Here is an 18,181-nt window from a genome sequence, read left to right as displayed (position 1 = left end):
AGCCGCGTGTTTGGCACTTAAACTTGCAATAAAAGTTCATTTACATCTTTAGCTGATACTTAATTATTTTGGAACTCAACTTTTAATTGCCCAACATGAACTACAAGAAAATTACACTGATCCTCTAATTAACATCTTCTAATAATAAAGCCTCGAGAGTGGTGAATGGGAATGAACTGATGGACTATTTTGTCAACTTGTTATTCTGCTGGTCTTCCGTCTTGCTGGCGTTTAGTATGCATCACATGTCTTTATTATTGCTCAAACCCCGCATTTCTGCGCTGTGTTGTCTCTAACATGCTTACATGCTGTTTGGGACCCGGATAATAGCTCATTACGCCTCTTCCATGAACCGCCTAAGCCCTCAGAGTAGACTCTGACTCACCTGCCACACAGTGTGCAACAGTCAAACAAGTTACAGTGCTTTCACCATCAGCGTTATGAATACACTCCTACCTCTGTGTGTGTGTGTGTGTGTGAACTGTACTGAAATCTGAGCTTTGGGCGGATTGTTTTGCAACCCTTTTACTTCCCCTTCTCTGTACTACTACGCCTGGGTGTCACCGTTGCTACAAGCATGCTATTATCCGCAGTGAACGGTTGAAGTGGACTTCTGTGAGTTATTACTTGGTTTTTCTATACCATCGCTGTCTCTCTGTCATCATGGGTGACTACAAGCCAGCCGAAGCATTAACCCACAGGAGAAGAGCGACTCTCGCAGTGGCGAGAGCTGCGACTCTCCAGCCGATGAACAGGAGGTTTGAAGGGGATCGTCAGAGCTTGGTGGCCGCAGACATTAGCTTTGAAAATGAACATAACAAACATGACCATTCACTGGAAATAAGCCGGAATAAAACGAAGAACGATAAGAAGAAACGCAGGAATGATATAAGTGACATGTTGAGGTGAGCTGGATAAACTTACTGAAGTGTTGCCCAGTTTGAGGAAAGTGGGAAGAGTTTTTTGTTTTTCCTTCAGGAAAGATATGACAACATGCTGCCCGTAGCTAACGGCTAATGTTGTATCTAGCGTTTCTTGATGCTAGATACGTGTCCTTGTTATTCATTGTCGGTAACGACTTGGTTCAGGGTCGTGGGGGGACGATCTGGACCAGAGCCTGTTTATTTTTCCACAGTTGTCACTCATTCATTCATACTTACACTCCCGCTCTTCTTTAGTGCTGCTGGGCCGAGTTCCAGGAACTTTAAGATCGGGTATATGTGTCTCCAATAAATAAAATGCACAATGTGGGTTGTTTCGTGGGAGGCTGTGTAAAGGGGAACCCTATGAATAGGCGTGAATTAACTTAATCTTCTCAGACCAGTTATGTAACACAAACAGCCGATATAACACTGTTTGGTTTGCAAAAGTTTCGCATATTCGTTTATATTGCTGATTGCTGAAGCCTCATCAGAAATGGCCTGGGTGGAAGGGTGTAGTCAAAAAGCAGTTTTTAATATAGGGAAACAGGGAGGATAAAAGTCTGAGGAATGCCAAACTACACAAGAACTCCATTGAAAATCAGTGGCAACAGTTTCAATTAAGTGATGAATCCAAATTTGAAATTCAAATTATCACCAGTATGTACAGAGGAGGTCAGGAGAGATGCACAACAGTGAGTGTCTACAGCCATCGGTAAAAGAGATCTGTGCACATATGAATGTCTACAAACCTCAAGCAATTGAAGCAGTGCTGTAAAGAAGAGTGGGACAAAATTTCCCCACAGTGATGTGAGATAATAATAAAAACAGACAGGAAGTGATTACTTAAAGCTCTTGTTTCTAAAGGTGGTTCTACAAGCTGTTGATTGGGTTTTACTTAGTTTTACACAGGACATGTTTGTTGCAGGACTATAAAAACCTTCACAGAGCTCCTAGCGCATCTCACTGTGTATTTAACTTTGTCCTATTGTTGCAGCTAGAGTTCGAATGAAAATCAATGCAACATAAATACATTCATTTTTAATTGTCTCACTCATTTACTGTATCCATCTGATTTATTTCAGTAACTGTCACAAGACACAGGAGTCCCTGCTGAGTTCAGCCAGTGGTTATAAAAACTACAGAGGAGTCCTCAACTGGTGTGTGGTAATGCTGGTAAGACACAGACAAAAGGAAACATGTGTTACCATGAAAATCCTAAAAAAAAAAAAGCATTTGACAATCTTGTTTTGTTGTTTGAGCACATAAGATGATATTTTTGTTGATATTTCAATGAATTTCCAAACATGGCCAACATGTATCCAGTGACATAAAGCCAAGCGTCTTTCCCATCTCTATTTCCCACTCATGTTTTTTCTTTAATTTTAATTCCAGCAGCTCTTAGTGTGGGTGTAATTGTCAGTTTTTGTGTTTTTGACAGATGTATTGTATGAAATTATGATTTTTATGATTACAATGTACATGGAAGTAAATGGAAGTCAGGATAAGCAGTCGAAAGAAAACTGGTTATCAGCTTGCTTTCAGCTGCAGCCCCGATGGTGTTAGGGTTGCAGCATAAGTTACCACGGTGATGTACCCCAGTAAGATGGGAACCACCTTCATAATACAAAAACCCAGTGTTAGCCCCCAACTGACCTGTATACAATGATATCCTGCTTCGCAGTACAGGCCTGTCAAGTGGACACCTCCAAGCTATTAGTAGAACAATCTGTCTAACCACACTTCCTGTAATTAGACTTTTTGATTATTGATTTTTTTCAGTAAGATAAATCTTATTTTATTGCATATGACTTAATATCAGTTTAGCAATTAGTATAGATAGTAATGGACTTTTGTGATACAGACCATCCACTGTCATAGACTAATACACTGAGATAATTCAATATTGCATTAAATAGTAAACAAAACGATTGTCCGGATTAAGACCCTGATTAACTTATCTTCTGATATATGGGCATGACCTCCGACACTTCTGCTGACCCTTGTTTGTACTAATGGTGATTGTATAAAAATGTCACCAGCGTTTCAGCCAACATTCATCCTGATAAAATGCAGAGTTTTCACTGCATTTCATCCAAGTGAAGAGGAAAAAAATATGCAGAGTCACGTTTTGCTGTCATTACTGTTGTGCTGCTTCTGTCCACTCATTTCCTCTTTGTGCAGAGTTTCCTCTCAGGCGGGGCTCAGCAGCTTTACCACAGACACACACACAGACACACAAGACACTAAAGTATTTTGTTCAAGTTAAATAGTTCAGGCAGATAATTTTTCACTCATCAATAAAAAAAACCCTATGAGCTTTAGCCATAGTCAGGAATCTGTTGTTCATCTATTCCCCATTCACAAGAATGGCTGCTTCTCCAAGAGTATTGGTCAGATTTTTAGTGAAACCTCAAACAGTTCTTCATTGAAACTGTTCACACGATGAAGATCACATTTGTTATTTTGCGTTGCAACGCTAACTGCATTGTGATGAAGTGTGAACAGATGAGCTAACTAGCTAATGTGTATTTTCTAGAGATGTCGAATAGTGTACATCCACCATAAAATAACTGACCTGTTAGTGTCAAGCTTAGCACATTTTGCAGTTCTTTCTCGCCCGTGCTTGGGAGAATGGGCCAATTATAGCAGGAAACGAGGAGATTCAGGTGGTGAACCCCGCTAATCCAACAAATCATTGTGTTCATTATAGGAGGTTTTTCCTTCATTCTGACAGACCCAGAGATTTTGTGTTTGGTAATAAGATATTACAATCCATTTAGCTGAGGAGAGCAAACGGACAGGATACAGCAAGGAGTGCAAAAGAGGGGAGCAAGAGAAGGAGACGACCATGGAGGAGAGAGTGATACAGAACGATGAGGCAATTCAATTAAAGCTGAAGGCTTTAAAATGAGAACCATGAAATAAATGTACATGTGGAGAACAGTGTAAGGAGGATTGTTGTGCAAGAAATATTTATCATTGTCTGTCTTTTTGTTACAGGTACTGAGCAACGCGCGCCTCTTCTTAGAAAACCTCTTACGGTGAGAATGTTTTATTAGCTATTATTTCAAAAGGCTTCATGGACTACTTTTACCCAATGTGCCATTCTTAACATTAATGAGGGTGGTGTTTTAAATGTGACACGAGGTTCATGTAACTCATCTCGTCATAATGTCATTTGTTACACTTGTGGGGTTTTTTTCCTCTCAGAAGTTAAAATAACCGCTGTGGAAAATATTATATATGAAGCAGAAAACTGAGCCAGCGCTCAGTTTTCTGCTGCATCAGTTGTTACTTACATTGAAGCTCAGATCTGTAAAAACACACCTGTCTTAATTTGGATCCTGGCTTTTCTTTTGGCCATCGTTCTTTGTTTTGTTTTTTTAGGTACGGTGTTTTGGTCGATCCTGTTCAGGTGGTTTCCTTGTTTCTGAATGATCCCTACAGCTGGCCAGCAGCTTGCCTAGTGATTGGTAGGTATATTTTCTGTGTAACACTTCAAAATAATGGAAATGATTCAATATTATTTTACACTGATTATATTATTTCTGGGTTTAAAAAAACATAAAAATCTCAGCTACAAAACGTGCACGAAATGCTTGTATAACCAAGACCAGGATGACCAATTTTAAGTGATCTTAAGCAGTAGTATTCCAGGTTGTATGAAGGTTGGTGACTTTTTTCACTCATTTTCAGTCCACTCCTTGTACCTGAACATGTTCTGGGGAAAGTTTTAATTTAGCAAAGAACCAGTTTTAAAATAAAATCCTTAGAAACGTAATAACATCCTATCACCAAAACAAGTGGGGGACAAAAGTGTGATATGTAAGTGTAAATGTCAGGTCATGCAAAAAAAGTTACCTACAGTAAATGAACAATGTTTGAAAGTCTTGCCCTTAAGCTATAGGACAAAAACAGAAACTGATAGATCCATCTGGACCTTAAGTTTATTGATCTACTGCTTATTAGAAAAGGTCTCACGGGAAGGGTGTCTGCCAAGAAGTCAGTCATAAGGAGGAGAAACTGGGAGACAAGGCTGTGGCACGCCACATTGCACAAGAACTGAATAGAAAATCAGTGGCAACGAACTAATGGATTGGCTTAAATTATCATCACTATGTGTGGAGAAGGTAAGGAGAGAGGTACAACAGCGAGTGTCTGCAGCCATCTGTAAAACACAGTAGAGGCTCTGTGATTGTTTGGGGCTGAATTCAGTCAGTGGTGTTGGGGATCTTGATGGATTTCTGTATACAGAAGAGTACCGTACCACCAGATTATCATCCACCATGCAGTACCATCGTGAAAGTGTCTGATTGGCAACAGCTTCATTGTTTTCACCATGAGAATGATTCCAAACCCACTGCCAGAGCAGTCAAACACACAACGGAACAATTTTAAAACAAAAGGCAGCTAACGTTCAAGAGCTTTGAATGTCCTCAAGAAGCCTGGAGAACTATTCCTGAATGACTGCTTAAAGAAATTGAAAGGACTCTTGTTTAAGAGAGGAATAAAAATGATAAAGAATAAACAAAATATTGACTTTCAAGCTTGTTAGAATTATACAGACTCTGTTTTTGCCTTATGTACTGTATTTTCTTTTATGTTTCAGTAATTCGTTGCGATTTGCGAACGACCTAGCAAGAACGTTTCAGAAAACTAGGTGGAAAAAACATTTAAAACTGATTATAGAGCCACTTCCTTTAAGGCCTACCCTGCTATAAGACGAACACATGCAGTTTTTTTGTTTTCCGAGTACTTACTTTTATAGTATATATTGCAGTGAAGGTCTGCAGTAGTGCAGCTTTCAGTGTCTCTAGAGGGACACTCACCTGCCCTATATACTGCACACTGGTGTTCTCCTGCAGAGAGGAGGAGGGAGTAAGAGAGAGGGATGAAGAAGAGAAGTAAGGAGGAAGGATTTAATGGAAGCCAAGTTAAGTAAGTAAATTTGTATAGATGGTTGGAAAACAGGACAAGAACAGGCAGAGAGAGACGGGGTAGAAAGAGCAGGAGAGTGGTGGAGTAAAGTGCTGCATCAACTCGGGACCGGAGAAGGGAAAGGGAGGGAGGAGGAGAGAAATGGATGGAGTTAAGGCAAATGACTGCACAGACAATAGGTAAGAGGCAGGTGAGGATGGGAGTCTGTTTACAGTGGCATGGACTGTAAAGCAGCCTATCCCCCGAGGGCATTCAGAGAGTCACTGCAGTAACTTACGCACACTCCCACACACACAAACACAGTCTACACTTCATGAAGCCTACCAGCAAAATGGGCAAACTTTGGAAAGAAAGTTAGACATTAAGAAAACTCTATTGTGAGTGATAAATGTTATTTTACTTTGCTGTAGTAAGTGCATTGCTTCTACAATATATACCTGAAGGCACCAGATAAAAGGTTTGTGTGTCTAACAGGTGCTAAATTGAGTTGTTTGTTCCAGTTTCATGCAGTTTGGGCACAATACAGTAGTTGGTATTTGGCAAAGAGGCTCAACAGATGCTTTGCAAAAGAAAAAGCAGTAGGGAATAAGATTTGGGCTCTTCTCAGATGTTCTTTTGTCTGGTTTCTCTTCTTTGCATTTAAAAGTCTCTTATTCTGTGAATTGTTCTTATTATTATACAACGACAACGATGGCAATAATAAAATTGTCAAAGAAAACTGTCCTAGCAATAAAGATCCTTATTTAAATGTATTAAATTGTTTAACTTTTTTATAATTTAGCACCAATGATCTTGATACACTCACAGTACTTTGTAAAATTTGCTGTGTTATCCTTTGCGACACTCTCCTTTGCATATTTGCTGAAAGCGTGAGTTGTCCTTATGTTAAACGCAGCCTAGTTAGAAGACAGGTTTCCTGACTCCATACTTTTCTTTTTCCTTCCTATAGGTGCATTTAAAGATGAGTATAATGGGAGTGTATTGTGAGGTCTGATGAAGTGATGCCTACAGGCTGATTAATTGCTTTCGTTTGTGCACAGTAATCTTACTGTATAGACTCTGCTGTGCCTGCAGCGCATTTCCTCCTTCCTGTCTTTGATGTGCCGTGTATACCACGAACTCGAAAACAACCATGTGACTGAATGACTAAAGACATTGATTCGTAATGGCAGTTATCAAGGGTGACACTGTTGATGATCACATGATGAACCCCCCCAAAAACAGAGTTTATACAATTCTAACAAGCTTGAAAGTCAATATTTTAGCATGACCAACGTGATCTTCATCACTGCCTGAACTCTCTTAGACAAGATTTCTTGTCATTTCTTTAAGTAGTCTTCAGGAATAGTTCTCCAGATTTGTTGAAGTCCATTCAGAGCTCGTCTGTGGATGTTGGCTGCCCTTTATTCAGTTTTCTGTCAAGATGATCCCACACTGCTTCAGTAATGTTGAGGTCTGAGCTCTGAGGAGGCCAGTCCATGATTGATATTGTTTCATTTTGTGTTTTGGATCATTGTCTCCACCACTGGCTGAAATGCAGCCCCAAACCATGACAGAGCCTCCTCTGTATTATGACTATAGACCAGGGGTAGGCAACTCCAGGCCTTGAGTTCCGGTGTCCTGGACGCTTTAGATGTGTCCATGATCCATCACAGCTGATTTAAAGGGCTAAATGACTCCTCAGCATTTCTTGAAGTTCTCCAGAGGCCTGGTAATGAACTAATCATTTGATTCAGGTGTGTTAACCCAGGGTGTGATCTAAAACCTGCAGGACACTGGCACTTGAGGCCTGGAGTTGCCTACCCCTGCTATAGACAGTCAGTGATGTACCTTGGTCCTGATCTGTACATACTGACAACAATTTGAACCAGAAAATTTACATTTGGACTCATCGCTCCGTAAACCCCATTGTCACCAATTTTCAGTCCAGTTCTTGTGTAATTTGTCATACCTCAGCCATTTCTCCCCATTTCCCTCCTTAAAAATGTCTTCTTGATGGTCACCCTCCCACTGAAACCATTTCTGAGGCTTCAACAAACAGATGGATTATCTGAAGGTCCAGATGTACCTCGCAGGTCCTCTGTCAAGTCTTTGCTGGATGTTTTTTTTTTCCCCATTTCTTAACATAACTTTTAGATACTGAAACAGATATTGATACAGGTAGATGCAGAGACAGAAGTAGATTTTCATCTGATGTAAGTGATATGAAACACTGTATATCATCCAAGATTTTGGTTGGTAGCTCTTTGGGAATCACCTCGTTGCTGCAAAAATATTATGTTATGCCTGTTAAACCATGTTATCCTTGTAATTTTGCATAGTTTCACCTAATAAAATTGGAACAAATGGTGTGATTTTTGTGAGAGGCTGCAAGTAATAAAAGGCCTAAATATATAATTTTTCTAATTTTTCTATGTTGAAACAACACTGGTTTAGCCCTTGAGTTAGGTGCTTTTTTACGGTATAAACAAAAAAAGAATAACCTTCCTCTGATGGACTGAAAAGGAGTGAAAAAGCAGACAGTATCCAAAGGAAAACTTTCAAAGACTCTCAGAAAGCCTTGAGAACTATTGCTCAACACCACTTTAAAAATTACAAGAAGTCTAGTTCCTTGGAAGCAAAGTAAAAAAGAAATGAGGTGTTGCTCAAGACTTTTGCACAGTACCATACATCCCAAAATTAGACCTGTCTTTCTGAAGTGTTGATATGAAATCATACTGTAGAATATCTTCTTTTTTATTTTATTTTATTTTCTAAAGCTTCACTAAAGAATCTTCTTGATTATGTTACTTGATTGATTCACTTGGGATTTTTCTGTCACAGTCATTTGCTCCATGGCCTTTTTGATCTTACATATTCAAGTAAACAGTTTAAAGTACACTCATTTATTTGATAACCTCCACATCATACAAGTTGTCAAAAGAGCAGCAGACACTGAATATGGAGATGGATATACTGTGCAGGAAACAAAAGATAAAGAATAAAAAATGATGTGATTCTTTGTGTGTGTGTGTGTGTGTGTGTGTGTGTGTGTGTGTGTGTGTGTGTGTGTGTGTGTGTGTGTGTGTGTGTGTGTGTGTGTGTGTGTGTGTGAGAGAGCTTTTCCACACACATCGACTGGTCTAGTCACTCAGCTGTCTAGCAGTTGGTATATGCTGTGAAACACATATGCTCTGTTATTGCCGGTTCATTTCTTTCATCAGGTGTTGCTATTTAATCATGTGAAAGTCTGTGTGTGTCTGTGTGTGAGAGACACCATGTTGCTCAGGTTTCAGGAAATTTTCAGTCAAAACATGAAATTGGTATATTCTCTCAGCACTGCTTTTAAAACGTAGAAGTCACTGACTAAAATGATGGAGTTCTGCTGAATACCAGTGTTTTCGGAGCCAAAATGTCTTCAGTTCATGAGCTCCCTAGTGTAAATACAGGCTGAAAAAATGATCACTGAGCATCAGCACTGACATGGTTCATTTTGTCCGACAGTGTCCAATGTGTTCATTCTGGTGGCTCTCTATACCGAAAGGCAGCTGTCGAAGGTGAGGAGAGAAACCCTGCTTGCACTAAAACGTGAGAGCAGTGTGAATTTTAACCGGACTGCTGAATTCAGAGCACTTTCCCAAGTCTCGGGTGGGATTATTTTCCTAAAACTGTTCTCTAAAGCTGACTGTGGAGCTGACCCTCCCCAGTTGCATCTGCAAATGTGAAATGGTAAAATGAGAAATTAGTTTCACCATCTACATTTGGGCCACATTCAGTTATGCTCTGCCTGTTTGGCACGAATTGGAACAGTTTTTTGTTGTTTTTTAACTTAACTAGGCCAGAATAACTTAAAATGTGATCTGTGGTGGGGTGAGAAGTAAAAAATGGTTAAAACATTTAGTTTCTGTAATAATTGGCAGTGTTTTAGAATTAGGTCACCAGTAAATACCCAAGGCTAAAAGCATGCGACCAAAACGGAGGCAGTTTTGTAGAAATGGATACATTGTTAAGATAAAAAACTCCTGCTGTTCCTATGTTTGTTTGTTTTTTGGACACAGGGTTCATTCAGTGAACTTGTGGGATTTCTGGTCCATTTCATTAACATGGCCGTTCTGCTAACGTTCCCTGCAGCAGTGGTCCTATTGGTTCCCTCCATGACCTCAGGTAAAATGTTTCCCTATTATTCAACTGTCCTCCCTGCAATCTTGTTCCTAACAACTGTACATTACTGCGACAAATAATTTACTAAAATGGTCTCATCTCTTATGCAGCCAAAACATTATCCGTTCACTCGTAGTTTACAATGTAGAAAATAATTTAAGGGTAATAAAGATTAAGAGAACATCCACTTCCTTGCCCTTCACAGAAACACGCAGCCAGTTCGGCAGTGCAGTAAAAGGCATCTCTGATACAGAGTCATAATTGGAGTCGGTTAGTGGTAATGGACCAGTTGGTCATGACTGGATTGTTTCCAGCTGGCTCTGAGGAGAGGAGAGGGGAGGAAAGGAGAAGAAAGGATAGGAAAGGAATGGAAAGGGGTGTGGCTTGCTGTGCAGGGTTATTCAAGGTTCACTACCTTCTGTCTTCATCATACACGCAACATGATTGACCCATGATGAACTGGGAATACAGCACGCCGTATTTTTACAGGAAAGACAAGTAGACAGAAGTCCTCATAAATTTAATGAGAAATACTCTTTAAGCACTTTTTTTTTTCTTTTACCATGAAACAATCACATTAATGTGCATTACTCTGTATAAAAACAATAGATTATTGCATCTACTGAAATGTTATTGCTTGATGACAATAATTTGCTGTGTCATCGCAAATTTCTTGATGGTGGTGGTGGTTATCCAAATTTCACTGTTTCCGCCGACTGACTGGTTTATACTACGGTAAAATCTTAGCCTGTACCGGGGTGTAGAGTTTTAGCTGGAACACGTAACGAACTTGACAAATATTTCACCGACAAGGTCACATTTGTCACTTAATCCACAAATGTTCCACGGTAGGAGTGTTTTATGTCATGGACTTGATAAATGTATTTAGTTCAGTTGTTTTGGCACAGCACCAGTCCTTTACTCTTCAAGCTTTAGTAAGCACACCTCTGACTTTAAATCAATCAAAGGACATCCATGTTGGGAGTTTCCTATGTAAGGCTGGTTTATTTTATCCCAGAAAGTCATTGTTTCCCCTTTTGGGTTATTTTTTTCTCTCCTCTTCTCCTCCCTCATCTCATCTGTTCTCTCACTGGGAGGTGTAGAAGTAAAGGAGTCGGTCCATCTGTCTGTCTGTTTTCTCTGCACTGCTGTTCGCACAGGAAGGACAATTGACAGAGGGCAGGTGTGTGTATGTACGAATATGTGTGCGTACTGATATTAGGTTTTGGGGGCATATATTAGGGATGTTTTCATAGTCACATTGTCAATTATCATGTAAATGCAACGTCCTGTTACAAAACACAGCTAATTTTGTGTGTCTGTGTGACAGACGGAGAAAAAGAACACATTTATAGATATTCAATCAAATTTGGTAACATACTACTAAACTTTACTGTTATCTGCTGACATCATTTCATTATTTCCAAAGCTTTGGATTGGTCCTTTAATGCATCATGGCTTTAAGTGTGTGCACCTGGGTTTGAGTGTCCTTACAGCAGTGTTTCTGATAACAGTGCGAATTTGAAAAACTGAAAAATAAAAATCACACAGATATTCAGACGTCCACATAGATGGTGTAAAGTGCAGTGCCACATACATTGTGTATTTTTATAAGCAGGTGTAAACCACCCTCTAATATTCTAAAGCACGCTCTTACTCAGCTTATCAAACGACGACTCAGAAACTGCATGCATAAAGCTGTCAAAGCTTTCTTTGCATAGTGTAGTACAGCGTTAGGCGACACCACATCTGAGAGGGGGCTGGTTTTGGCATGTTTTTCCCCACTCAGGCTCGCCTCTGTGTGCTTATTATTTATTTATTTTTTTACGATTCCTATCTCTTGAGTCACTGTCTTGAAGAAAATCTAGCAGTTTAGGAGCCACACTGAGCCAGAGAGACAGATGGTTAATGGATAAGATCTGGTATGGTTTGCTGCCAGGTGTGCTGACCTCCTCCTCACCCTGCTGGCACAACAGGCAGTTTTTGTTTGTGCGTTTCTGAGTGTTTGTGCACGTATACGTGTGCGTGTTTGTTCTCTGTCCGGCTTGATCCCTTTCTATCAAGCATATGGTGACTATTGATAAAGCCCTGGTAGGCAAGCTGGTGTAAGCGTGCGCTTGCAATTTACTAAATATGTTTATTGATCTCCTTTCAAATCAGCTTTTCCTCATTGGCCAATTAGCACAAACTTTGGCACGGGTTTCTGAGTGCACATTCTCTCAAAAAAACAACAACAACATGGTGACTATGTAATAATGTCCTTGGCATAGTTAGACTGCTTTTATACTTTGTGTTGAGATGATTTATTCAGCTGTTTGTTCCAGATCAAATGACAGCCTCTCATTGTCTGTCTCCTTTCCTTTTTCACTCTCCTACCTCTCTGCTCTGTTTTCCATCCTGTCCCTGGCTCTGCTTCTAACGTACATCCCATAATTTTTTTTTCCTCGCATTGTTCTTTTAGTTTTTATGTCCTCATCCATTCTTCTTCGCTAATTTTTCCTTACTGTTAGCATCCCCTCATATCTTCCTCCTCATCTTCTTCTTAGATCACATATGAGCTAATTACATGTTTCTGCATTAGTTTATCCACAGTGCTAATCCTTACCTCTTTTTCTCCCTCTCCCCATGACAGTTGGTGGTTTATTCGTACTTGGTACTTACACCATTATCTTACTTAAACTGTACTCCTATAAGGATGTCAACTTGTGGTGCAGAGAGCTGAGCACTATGAAGGCAAAGAAACTGTCCAGGTCACTGTCTTGTAAGTCACACATACGCATGCTTATTTAGATTTATATTTTACACTCACTGACATCATAAGAAAGTAAGCAATATACATTATCATTTTGTTTTTATACTCGAAATGGCTTTTAATGTGATTTAGTTTCTACCCAGAAAGAGGTTTCAGTATATCGCTCGTGCTGTTATGGTGACATCTACTGGCAGATAGTTGACATCACAGCTTTCTGATGAAACTTACATGAATGGTGTAAATTTTATTTATGTCTGGTACAGGCCCGTCAGAACAGCGTTTCTATGAAGGTGAACGCAAAGTGTGCTATCCTGGCAACCTCACCCTCCGAGGTACTCAGAGCTTTTATTATCATTACTGTTTGCTGGGATGTGAGTTGATTGTGTTTCTGTGATGCACCACTGTTTCTGTTTTACTGTGTCACATGTTCTGGTTAACACACTGACTTTCTCTCCACCTCTGTAGACATGTACTACTTCATCTTTGCGCCAACTCTGTGCTATGAGCTCAACTTCCCCCGCTCTCCAAACATTCGCATGAGCTTCCTGCTAAGGAGACTCTTTGAGATGGTGAGGAAATATCTCATGTCAGCATCACCCATTAAACACCTTTAGTGTAGCTGTGTGTTCAAAGTAAGCACAGACACACACTCAGACGATTAGAAGTATCACCTAAAAGTGCTTAAGTGCTAGATCACAGTATAAAGGTGGCATATTTCTGCAGAAATATTGGGTTATGGATACGATGCAGTGTATGTACAAGTTTGATCAACAACACAGGGCACAATCCCAACATGTCACACAAACAGGTGCATCCTTTAAGAGTGGAACTGAAAAAAGGCCATTTATATCACTGAAATAATGTCACTCTATCAATTTGTGCCTTTCTCCTCAGCTTTTTTTCACCCAGCTGTTAGTTGGACTCACTCAGCAGGTACAGTCGGATAAACCTAAACATCACCGTTTAAAATGTGTACATTGCAGCTCATGTCTTAAAGTAGCTTGAGTATTTTTTTCTCTTTCTGTCAGTGGATGATTCCCATCATTCAGAGCTCAATGAAACCACTAGAGGTAAGTCAGGCAAAATGAGACAGACGCTACAAGGGTGAAGTGGTTTTAAACCAGATGTGTAAAATCTGTTCAAGTATTTTGTGCCTTAAAAATAAATTCTGTAACGTTCACACCAGCTGCATAATTTTGCAAATTTTCAACCTTATTTGCAACCAAGCTCAATTTTCCGCTCAGATCTGACCAATCAGACCACAGCATTTGGCAACAAGTGCGCTCTAGGCTCAAAGCTCCCACAAGTGTTGAATTTACAAAAACATGTAAATAGTAAACTATAATATATTATTATTTTTACCTCAGACAACGTTCCAGATCAGTCGGCTCAGTGGAGGAAATCCTCCTTGCTGCTGCATTCTCGTGATAATTGCATGAAATTGAAGTTATGCAACAAGTTCGGATTTAAAAATGCATGAATTTCTTCTCACTTTTTAGGAATGTGCTTGGTGTGTAACGACCTTTACTGTGTGTTTGTCAATTCACGCCTCGTGTTTTCTCTCCTGTAGGACATGGATCTGTCCAGGATGACTGAGAGACTCCTGCGACTGGCTGTGCGTAAACACTATAACATTAAGCACCGTGACATCAAAACAGAGCTCCAGTTTTGATAAAAATGTGAAGCAAGAGATCAGAACTGTTAATTTCCAGTTCTTGTACTTGTCAGTGTTTTGGACTTGCAGTATAAAGCTACAGTTTATTTATGACCAGAGATCATGCTACAACTGTAGTGCAACTTCTCAGTCATCATTAAAGCAAATACATGCATGTAGTGTGCGCGCATATGCCAATTTATATTTAAGCTGTAAACAGTTACTGCGTATACTGAGCATGCAGCAGCATGTTGGGTGAGGGTCATGTGTTGTTCTTGTTCACGAGACTTGAACTTGTCTTTCCAGGTTCCTAATCACTTGCTTTGGCTGATGTTTTTCTATTGGTTCTTCCACTCATCTTTGAACTTCACAGCTGAGCTGCTGCGCTTTGGTGACAGACAGTTTTACAAAGACTGGTGGTAAGTTTTTGTCTGTGTTGTTTGTGATTTTTATGAGGTGTGGTGGACTGTGCTCAAACACTTTTTCAGAGTAGCTCCATGCGCTAATAACTGCATGTGTGCATAAGAGAGCGGATTTATGTGCATTCTCATGAATGTATTTGGTTTATATCAATGCCATTTGTATAATCAAAGCAGTAAACTTATGAATCAGTTTGTGTATTTCTAATATTTGTAAATAGGTGTCAGTCAGTGGACTGTGGAATAATTGCTTTTATTTCCTCCTTTCTCATGAAAACAGATTTCCTTATGTCTATCAATATTAATCAAGCTGCTTTAAATTCATTATTTAGAGGCTGTAATCCAGCACACTGTTTGATGGCTTTTTATTATTATTTTATTTTTTTTATAGGAATTCGGAGTCGGTGACATATTTCTGGCAGAACTGGAACATCCCAGTGCACAAGTGGTGTCTACGGTAAAGTGAATTATTCACACAGTAGGACATTAGAAGGGAGGAATTAAATTATAGGACTCGGCACAGGAGACGGCGGTGAATTTGATGCAGCGGGATGCGCTTAACAAGGCACACTGATGTATTTAGGAAGTGGATTCATCTGGCTATAATTGAATAAGCAGCGGTGGTAAATACAGCAACAGGAGCAAATACATTTCTATTAAACAAGATGAAGTGAACGCGGTGCTTTCTAAAGTGTATTTTCTCTTAGAGAGACAGAATTACAGCAGGTCTACTGTAGTACACACGGTAAACAAATTCTAGTTTACTGAAAAAATATAATTTGTTCTCAGAATAATCTCTCTGATTTGAATGTAGGTATTCACACATTTTTATATCTGTTCTTCTGTGTCTTGCAGCCACTTTTACAAGCCGCTTCTGAGGAGAGGATTCAGCAAAATGTTCAGCCAATCAGCTGTCTTCTTCTTGTCAGCCTTTTTCCATGAGGTAAGAATAGAGACCAGAACTGCTTTTTCTGCTGAGCTTTCACTGTCATTCAAAAAGGGAAAAAAGTAGCAACCAGGTGCTGCTAATCAAATGCACTGATTGGTTAACTAGTAAAGAAGTGTTAGCACCTCTATGAGAGCAGAAATTTTTCCTCTTCGCTCATCCGGAGCATTTACTGATGTTCAGGACATTACAGAAGTTTTGTGGTTCAGACCACAAAACTTTTGGAACAATGTTGTTTAGACAGATGAGACCAAAGTGACCAGAACAAGAACACAGCATATCAGCACAAACTCTTCATACTAAATATAAAGCACAGTGGTGGAGGGGTGATGATTTGGGCTTGTTTTGCAGCCACAGGACATGAGCGCTTGCATTCAGTGACCTGACCGTGACCAGTGTCTGGGTCATGCAACAGGACAATGGTCCCAAGCACAGCAGCAAATCTACAACAGAATGGCTGAAAAAGAAATGAATGAAGGTGTCAAAGTCCAGACCTCAATGAACTGAAACAATGTTGTAAATAAGTGTGGCTCAAAATGCCTCCATGACTGATAAAGTCATACAGAAATTATCTGCTTCAAGTTATGAATCATTGGGTGTGTTTTGTTTTTCACAGGATTGCATACAGTGCTGTGAAAAACATTCTTTCTTACATGGCCGCACGTTGACCTGGAAAAAATACAATGTACACAGTGTTGTACCTCTTTATCAGTGTGGTGCAAGTTGTCAAGCATATTTCTAGAAATTATAGCTGAATATTGATGATTCTGATCTGATTTCTTTCCCTGTGTGTTTCCCTATCTGCCAGTACTTAGTGAGTGTTCCCCTCAGGATGTTCAGGTTATGGGCTTTTATGGGCATGATGGCACAGGTAAGACAATAAATATACAGCTACAGTTGACACAAACTGCTGTGTACTGAAATTTTTAATGTAACATGGGTGCGAATTCCTGCTCAGTGTTTAAAAATGCTAAAAGAAAAACAAAGCTATATGGAGACCAGATGTCATCATTGTATATAACTAAGTCATACAGAGGGTCAAAATACAGACGTTTTTATGATATTTCTTTGAACTGTTGATGGACATCTTGCGGTGTTGTCAGTGTTTGACCCCGAAATAATTAACTTAATAAATAGCCTTATTAATGTAGCGGGGGATGTTTGATGTACCAATGATAATCGGCTATCATGGGCTGTCTCTCTGGGTTTAATATTTACAAACAAAAAGAAATAAGAAGTTAAATAAATTAAAGTTAGGTTAATTAGGGCTGTCATTAGTGATATGTCATGATTACTCCTTGTGGGCTTTTTTTAATGATGTTTTATTCGCTCACCAGCTTCCGTTAGCCTGGTTCGTTGGCTGTTTCCTGCGTGGTAACTACGGCAACGCTGCAGTTTGGATTTCCATCATTATCGGTCAGCCGTTTGCTGTCCTCATGTACGTCCACGACTACTATGTCATTCACTACAGACAGGAGGGAGACTAATACACATGTATATTCACACAACTTGCAACACATCTTTCTTACTCAAGTGTAAATACCACTAAACTAAAGCACTGGTAACACATATTGTCCGCTACTCCTACATGTCAGGATGAGCGGGTCACATCGACTGTGTTGTGGTTGTAGTGTGTTTACATTAGACACACTGACTTTTGTGTCTTCCTGCTGGAAAAGCTGAGAATACAGTGGGGGAAAAAGCAGAAATAGTTAAATGTCCATCTTGAAACACTACTGTAACATAAGGAGAAAGGTGATGTAGCATACAGCATCATACTCAGGGGATTTTTTTATTTCAGTGCCTTGTAAAAACCTGATGGTTAGTTTGGGGATTCATGTTTATGGTGAGTTTGTCGTTATTGGTACTGTGAGAACAGCAGACACAGGGTCTTCTTTACTCTATTTCTATAAAGGGTTTACTTATCTTTAGCATGTGAATCACAGTGGAGACACTGTGCTTGAACACTATGAAATGCTAATATGACACCATGATTCAAAGGGTTGTTGTTGGTTAGGAAAGAGATCTATGATCCAATCATTTTTCACTTTGTGACCGAAGGGGCCTTAAACTGTTTGGTTTTACTGTGAGGGGAGGATCATAAGAAGAATGTATACTTCTAGGATTTTATTAATGTAACTTTCTCTTTCAAATTGTGGTTATTGGTTATAAAGTCTGTGTGTGTATGTTTGGGGTGTTTTTTAACTGAGAAGCTGCCATGTATCAATTGCGGCACCACTTTTTTTTGTACTGACTTTTTTAAAATTTTGTATGACAACAAAAACGACTAATGTGGTAAAAACAATTACAGAATGTGCTGTATTAAACACCAGACTAGTGCCAAGTAACGTCTAATGATAATTCAAACTACATTTTGTGTCTGAAAATAAAGTTTTAATTTAAGTCTTA

General features: G+C 39.5%; 1 protein-coding gene across 2 annotated transcripts; it reads left to right on the top strand.

Annotated features, from left to right (window-relative positions):
* The first annotated feature begins 337 nt into the window (after window positions 1-337).
* LOC113032298 (diacylglycerol O-acyltransferase 1-like) lies at window positions 338-18,181 on the top strand. 2 transcript variants are annotated; one of them, XM_026185124.1, is made up of 17 exons: window positions 342-905; window positions 2,006-2,096; window positions 3,924-3,964; window positions 4,311-4,396; window positions 9,345-9,397; window positions 9,899-10,004; window positions 12,634-12,762; window positions 13,017-13,085; window positions 13,219-13,322; window positions 13,648-13,686; window positions 13,782-13,823; window positions 14,324-14,368; window positions 14,714-14,826; window positions 15,218-15,283; window positions 15,682-15,769; window positions 16,581-16,643; window positions 17,110-18,181. In XM_026185124.1, exons 1-17 carry the CDS (start codon window positions 664-666, stop codon window positions 17,257-17,259), a joined length of 1,527 nt encoding a protein of 508 aa, XP_026040909.1. In that variant the 5' UTR covers window positions 342-663; the 3' UTR covers window positions 17,260-18,181. The 2 variants fall into 2 exon arrangements, with proteins under 2 accessions (XP_026040910.1, XP_026040909.1); XM_026185125.1 differs by lacking the exons at window positions 16,581-16,643; window positions 17,110-18,181 and adding an exon at window positions 16,124-16,223 and having other exon boundaries at window positions 338-905.

This window comes from Astatotilapia calliptera, chromosome 11 (genome assembly GCF_900246225.1).
Source record: "Astatotilapia calliptera chromosome 11, fAstCal1.2, whole genome shotgun sequence".
NCBI classification, from domain to species: domain Eukaryota; kingdom Metazoa; phylum Chordata; class Actinopteri; order Cichliformes; family Cichlidae; genus Astatotilapia; species Astatotilapia calliptera.
This window is presented reverse-complemented; position numbering and strand designations above follow the sequence as displayed.

Bases quoted from the DNA above. Each gene is read 5' to 3' on its own strand.
- LOC113032298 (XM_026185124.1), top strand. From the start codon at position 664: ATGGGTGACTACAAGCCAGCCGAAGCATTAACCCACAGGAGAAGAGCG. The intron at 4,397-9,344 runs GTAGGTATATTT...TTTGTCCGACAG, and splicing joins AGCAGCTTGCCTAGTGATTG to TGTCCAATGTGTTCATTCTG. The intron at 15,284-15,681 runs GTAAAGTGAATT...TGTGTCTTGCAG, and splicing joins GTGCACAAGTGGTGTCTACG to CCACTTTTACAAGCCGCTTC.